This window comes from Rhinopithecus bieti, unplaced genomic scaffold (genome assembly GCF_001698545.2).
Source record: "Rhinopithecus bieti isolate Rb0 unplaced genomic scaffold, ASM169854v2 scaffold_5025, whole genome shotgun sequence".
Lineage (NCBI taxonomy): Eukaryota > Metazoa > Chordata > Mammalia > Primates > Cercopithecidae > Rhinopithecus > Rhinopithecus bieti.
This window is the reverse complement of record NW_016804637.1, coordinates 640,634-647,146: the sequence shown is the minus strand read 5'-3', so window position 1 is coordinate 647,146 and position 6,513 is coordinate 640,634. Positions and strand designations below refer to the sequence as shown.

The 6,513-nt window shown below is 51.6% G+C and overlaps 1 protein-coding gene across 10 annotated transcripts in view; it reads left to right on the top strand.

Annotated features, from left to right (window-relative positions):
- Window positions 1-6,513, top strand: part of SMARCA4 (SWI/SNF related BAF chromatin remodeling complex subunit ATPase 4) — a 78,632-nt gene that overhangs the window by 9,428 nt on the left and 62,691 nt on the right. For all 10 annotated transcript variants that reach the window (XM_017869486.1, XM_017869491.1, XM_017869495.1 and 7 more), the window contains exons 8-10: window positions 1,699-1,872; window positions 3,094-3,261; window positions 3,375-3,425. In XM_017869486.1, coding sequence (XP_017724975.1) covers window positions 1,699-1,872; window positions 3,094-3,261; window positions 3,375-3,425 — 393 coding nt within the window. The remainder of the gene's footprint in view (window positions 1-1,698; window positions 1,873-3,093; window positions 3,262-3,374; window positions 3,426-6,513) is intronic.

The window sequence follows — 6,513 nt, the reverse complement described above, 5'->3', positions numbered from 1 at the left end:
TGAGACGGAGTCTCGCTCTGTTGCCCAGGCTGGAGTTCAGTGGCCGGATCTCAGCTCACTGCAAGCTCTGCCTCCCGGGTTTATGCCATTCTCCTGCCTCAGCCTCCCGAGTAGCTGGGACTACAGGCGCCCGCCACCCCGCCTGTCTAGTTTTTTGTATTTTTTAGTAGAGACGGGGTTTCACCATGTTAGCCAGGATGGTCTCGATTTCCTGACCTCGTGATCTGCCCGTCTCGGCCTCCCAAAGTGCTGGGATTACAGGCTTGAGCCACCGCGCCCGGCCTGCTTTTTTTTTTTTTTGAGTCAGAATCTCACTCTGTCGCCCAGGCTGGAGTGCAGTGGCATTATCTCCACTCACTGCAGCCTCCTCCTCCTGGGATCAGGCGATTCTCCTGCCTCAGCCACCTGAGCAGCTGGGATTACAGGCGTGCGCCATCACACCTGGCTAATTTTTGTTTTTAGTAGAGATGGGGATTCACCCTGTTGGCCAGGCTGGTCTTGAACTCCTGACCTCAAGTGATCCGCCTGCCTTGGCCTCCCAAAGTGCTGGAATTACAGGCGTGAACTGCTGCTCCTGGCCACATTGCTTTCTTTGTTTTTAAGTATCACGGAAACATGACTTTTGATGTCTACACTGTATTCCATTTCAGTGTGTCCAGGATCTGATCATTTATGTCAACTTTTTCTTGTTTGAAGACATGCAGCATATTTCAGCTTTTGAAAATTAAAAATCATGCCAGGACAGGAATTTTTGGCTTCAACATTTTGGGACTGGTCTCTGGTATTTCCTTAAAGTAAATTTGTAGTGATGGAATAAGTTGGGGGGAGGGTTGGAAACATTTTTGAGACGTTTCGTATCCATGCTATGCTGCCCTGCAAGTCGACTGCCCTGTGTGCCCACCTGCTGTGTTCAAGGGCCTTTCCCACCCACAGTTGCCATTGCTGAGTTTTATCATCAGAGAAACCCAACCGCAACAGGCAAAGGGCATTTTTTTATGTATTATATTTATTTTTTTTTGAGATGGAGTCTCGCTCTGTCACCCAGGCTGAAGTACAGTGGCACAATCTCGGCTCACTGCAACCTGTGCGTCCCGGATTCAAGCGATTCCCCTGTCTTGGCCTCCTAAGTAGCAGGGATTACAGGCATGCACCGCTGCACCTGGGTGATATTTTTTATATTTGTAGTAGAGAAGGGGTTTCGCCATATTGGCTGGGCTGGTCTCGAACTCCTGACCTCAGGCATTCTGCCCTCCTTGGCCTCCCAAAGTGATATTCTAGGTTGTTTGTTTTTTTCTTTTTTGAGACAGAGTCTCGTTCAGTTGCCCAGGCTGGAGCACAGTGGGACGATCTCGGCTCACTGTAAGCTCTGCCTCCCGGTTCATGCCATTCTCCTGCTTCAGCCTCCCAAGTAGCTGGGACTACAGGCGCCTGCCACCATGCCTGGCTAATTTTTTTAAAAATTATTTTTAGTAGAGACAGCCACCGTGTTAGCCACCGTGTTAGTAGGCCACCGTGTTAGCCAGGATGATCTCAATCTCCTGACCTCGCGATCCACCCACCTCAGCCTCCCAAAGTGCTGGGATTACAGGCGTGAGCCACCGTGCCCGGGCAGTATTCTAGGTTTTAAACAAGCCTTGCGGGGGACGTGTCCGCCATGCTGCTGAGGGGTCAGCCTTCTCTTTTGTGCATTCTCTACAGGAATACCTCAATAGCATTCTCCAGCATGCCAAGGATTTCAAGGAATATCACAGATCAGTCACAGGCAAAATCCAGAAGCTAACCAAGGCAGTGGCCACGTACCATGCCAACACGGAGCGGGAGCAGAAAAAAGAGAATGAGCGGATCGAGAAGGAGCGCATGCGGAGGCTCATGGTATGGTCCCGCCTTCTTGACATGCACCCTTCCACACATGTGGCTGGTACTGCAGGTTCCAGGGGTCGCTCCCCAGGGTCACACCAAGGCATTTCAAAGCTCGGAGTTAGAAGTGGGGTGAAGGAAAGAGCAGGCTCGGGCTTGGGAGTCAGTCCTGGGCTCGGATCTTTGCTGATCCCTCTGATCATCAGAGTGACTGTGTGACCTCAGGTCACTTTGCCGTCTCGTCTGCCTTCTGTGGAAAATGGAGGTGGTGCCCCCTCCCCTCATTCTGTGAGAGCCACAGGTGGTGCGATCCAGACCCCCCACCCCTAGGATAAACATCTCTAACCATTTATTTGTGGCTGAGTCGCTGGTTGGACAGATATTGGCAGCGTGTTCTGAGCCAGGTGCTGCTCTGTGTATGGGGGACACAGAAGGGAGCACAACACGGCCCCTGTCCTCGTAGGTTGTGCTTGAGGGGCAGATCTACGAATGAAGCAAACAGAGTAGTGGATGGTGATGGCTGCAGTGAGGAGGGTGAAGCCGAATGGAAGGGGAGGGATAGGGTAGTCAGTGAAGGCCTTGGAACAGAGGCCCAAAGGGTGGCCCTGATGCACAAATGCAGAGACCCAGGAGAGGAGCCCCAGGCAGCACGGAACAAAGGTCGAGGTGGCAGGCAGCCGTATGCCAAGGACAGCCGGTAGCCCTGGGCTCCCAGCACAGCATCGTGTGAGGCGGGAGGTGAGGTCAGAGCTCACAGGGGCAGGTGGGGCGTGGGACCTTTCAGGCCATTGGGAGGACTGTGGGTTGAATTCTGATCGTGAATGAGAGCCTCACCCGGGAGGGTTTTGGCTGTGGGTGATGTGATCTGATGTCTTCTTAGAAAGGTGAGGGGCTGCTGTAGGAATTGGTGGGAGGGATGCACCTTGGACTTTGTGGAGAGAAAGCTTTGGGTTTGGGGTGTGTTTCGTGAACAGAGTGGATAGGACTGGCTCATGGCCTCTGTAAATGGCTCCTGGCGGGACCATCTGCTTAGCAGGTGCCCTTGGAACCTAGCCCTTGGTAGGTTTTGAGGAACTAGTTCCTGAACAGGGAGTCGATTGCCATGTGAAGGGTCAGTGGCGCGGCACCCCCGTGAGCCACGCGCGCCCTCAGTGCGCCTCTGGGTTGGCTGGCCATGGGTGCCCACAGACGTGCACAGTTTGCCACCACATTGCAGTAACCCCCACACTTTTGTAGGCTGAAGATGAGGAGGGGTACCGCAAGCTCATCGACCAGAAGAAGGACAAGCGTCTGGCCTACCTCTTGCAACAGACAGATGAGTACGTGGCTAACCTCACAGAGCTGGTGCGGCAGCACAAGGCCGCCCAGGTCGCCAAGGAGAAAAAGAAGAAAAAGAAAAAGAAGGTGTGCTGGGCCTGGTGTGGCGCCTGCCACGGGTGGGATGGGAGCAGCTGTCTTCACGTGTGTGGCCTCAGCCTGGCGGGTCAGAGCCTGACTGTGTCTCTCTCTATTTCCAGAAGGCAGAAAATGCAGAAGGACAGACGCCTGCCATCGGGCCGGATGGTGAGGTGAGGAAGCAGCCCTGAGGCGCTGGTCTGTTTCAGACTTTAAAACCTATGTTCTTTTAAAATTATGAACAATGATATATGATGGTGGTGAGAATCCCAAGGTGTCCTCTGACTCCCATCCCACCCGCCCCTCCATCCCACACGTTGTGTTTTCTTCCAGACCTTTTTCTATGCATGTGCCGCAGGATTCATCTTTCAGGTTTTACTTTATTGTAACGTCTGACTTCCAGGAAAGGCGCGAGAACCGTCCAGAGATGTCCTGTGTGTTCTTTGCCTAGAGTCTCCATTTTCACGTTTTGTATTTTGTTTTGTTTCTTTGAGACAGGGTCTCTCTGTCACCCAGGCTGGACTGCAGTGGTGCATGGCTCATTGCAGCCTCGACCTCCTGGGCTCAAGTGATCCTACCCTTCTGAGTAGCTGGGACTACAGGCATGCCCCACCACACCCAGCTAAGTTTTTTTTTTTTTTTTGAGATGGAGTTTCGCTCTTTTGCCCAGGCTAGAGTGAAGTGGTGCGATCTTGGCTCTCTGCAGCCTCCACCCCGCGAGTTCAAGCAATTCTGCCTCAGCCTCCTGAGTAGCTGGGATTATAGGCATCCACCACCATGCCCGGCCAATTTTATTTTTATCTTTATTTTTATTTAGACGGAGTCTCGTTCTGTTGCCCAGGCTGGAGTGCAGTGGCACGATCTCTGCTCACTGCAAGCTCTGCCTCCTGGGTTCATGCCATACTCCTGCCTCAGCCTCCCAAGTAGCTGGGACTACAGGCGCCCGCCACCACATGCGGCTAATTGTTTGGCTTTTAGTAAAGACGGGGTTTCACCATGTTAGCCAGGATGGTCTCGATCTCTTGCCCTTGTGATTCACCTGCCTCGGCCTCCGAACGTGCTGGGATTACAGGCTTGAGCCACTGTGCCCAGCCAGTTTTTGTCTTTTTAGTAGAGATGGGGGGGTTTCACCATGTTGGCCAGGCTGGTCTTGAACTCCTGACCTCAGGTGATCCACCCGCCTCGCCTCCAAAAGTGCCAGGATTACAGGCATGAGCCACTGTGCCTGGCCTAATTTTTTAAAATTTGTTTTTTATAGAGATGGGGTTTCCCTATGTTTTTCAGGCTGGTCTCCAATTCCTGGGCTCAGGCATCCTCCTGCCTCAGCCTCCCAAAGTGTTAGGATTATGGGCCCGCGCACCTGGCCTTCACATGTGTTTTTACCTAAACTCTTTGAGAGTCAAATTCAGACATGACAGCGCTTTACCTCTGTGTATTTCTGTATCTACTTCCTGAAGATAAGGTTGCTCCTGCGCACTGTGCCGAGGTGACGGAAGCAGGAGGTGAACATTGGTACAGCACTGTTATTCAGTCTACAGGCCTTTATATAAGGTTTGGCCAGTTTTTCCAGTTGTCTTCACAGCAGCAGAAAACCCCGGGTCACATTTAGTGGAGGTCCCTTTAGTCAACTTTGATCTTAAAGATCTCCGTGTGTGTGTGTGTGTGTGTGTGTTTGCAGAGATGGGGTCTCACATTGCCCAGGCTGGTCCTGAACTCCTGGGCTGGAGTGATCCACCTCAGACTTCCAAAGGCTGTGATTGTAGGCGTGAGCCACCACACTTGGCTTCAGGCCAGCTCTGTCAGCTAGTGGCCCTGGATTCTGGTTTGTCTGATGTCCCTTGTGGTTAGAGTCAGGTTATGTGTCTCTGGCAGGCAGACCCAACATGGCCCTGGGTACCTCTCAGGGCATCACGTCGGGAGTGCATGGCAGAGGTTTGCAAATAAGCTCACTGGTGATGCCGACTTTGAACCCCTGCCAAGGGATCTCCACTGTCCAGTTTCTGTTTTTTTCTTTTGTAATCAGTAAGTACCCTGTAGGGAGATACTTGAGACTCTGTAACTATGTTGTAACTCCTCAGAATTCCAGCTACTCCTTTTAGTATCTTTTTTTTTTTTTTTTTGCCTGTATCAGTTTTTGCTGTGACAGCTACGGGATGGTGACTTTTAGTTCCATCATTCTTTCTGCATTGATTTATTTGTTCTTCTATACTAGGTAAAGCTTTCTCTTTGGTCCTGTTAGACCTGTGGCCATGGCCTGCCAACCCCTGGTGTAGACTTACGGATTCTTGTTTAGTTGAATGAATGGCTTCTGATCCTTTAAAATGATTTCTTTTGGCTATTTAGCTTTAGCCAGTAGAAGCCCCTTGACATTGGCTCCTGTTCGCTTTTGGCATGTGCACACTATTCCTGGATCACTTCCTTCCTCACCAGGTTTTTCTTCTGCTTTCCCTGCCTAAGTTCCTTGTACCCAGCTCTTTCCCCAGGGAGTCCTGGTTCCTTTTTTTTTTCCTCAAGAAAGGATCTCCCTGCATCACCTAGGCTGGAGTATGCGGTGGTACGATCATGGCTCACTGTAGTTTCAACCTCCTGGACTGAAGTGATCCTCCCACCTCAGCCTCCTGAGTATCTGGGGCTACAGGCACATGCCACCATGCTTGGCTAAGTGTTCTATATTTTTTTTGTAGAGACAGGGTTTCACCATGTTGCCCAGGCTTGTCTCAAACTCCTGAGCTCAAGCGATCCACCTGCCTTGGCCTCCCAAAGTGCCAGGATTACAGATGTGAGCCACTGTGCCCGGCTATATTTTCTTTTATTACAGAAGAATATTTACATGCCAAGATCTGACTTTGGGGGTGCTCATTGCTAGTGGGCCATCACTGCTTCTAGGAGCCAGATCTGGGAAATAGATGTATGTACACTTAATCATCTGCGTTGCTGCTTGTATATGTTAAACATCGTGGCTGGGGCCGGGCGCGGTGGCTCAAGCCTGTAATCCCAGCACTTTGGGAGGTCGAGACGGGCGGATCACAAGGTCAGGAGATCGAGACCATCCTGGCTAACACGGTGAAACCCCATCTCTACTAAAAATACAAAAAACTAGCCGGGCGAGGTGGCGGGCGCCTGTAGTCCCAGCTATTCCGGAGGCTGAGGCAGGAGAATGGCATAAACCCGGAAGGCGGAGCTTACAGGGAGTTAAGATTTGGCCCCTCCACCCCCGCCCGGGCGACGAAGAAAGACTTTCCAAAAAAAAAAAAAAAAGGC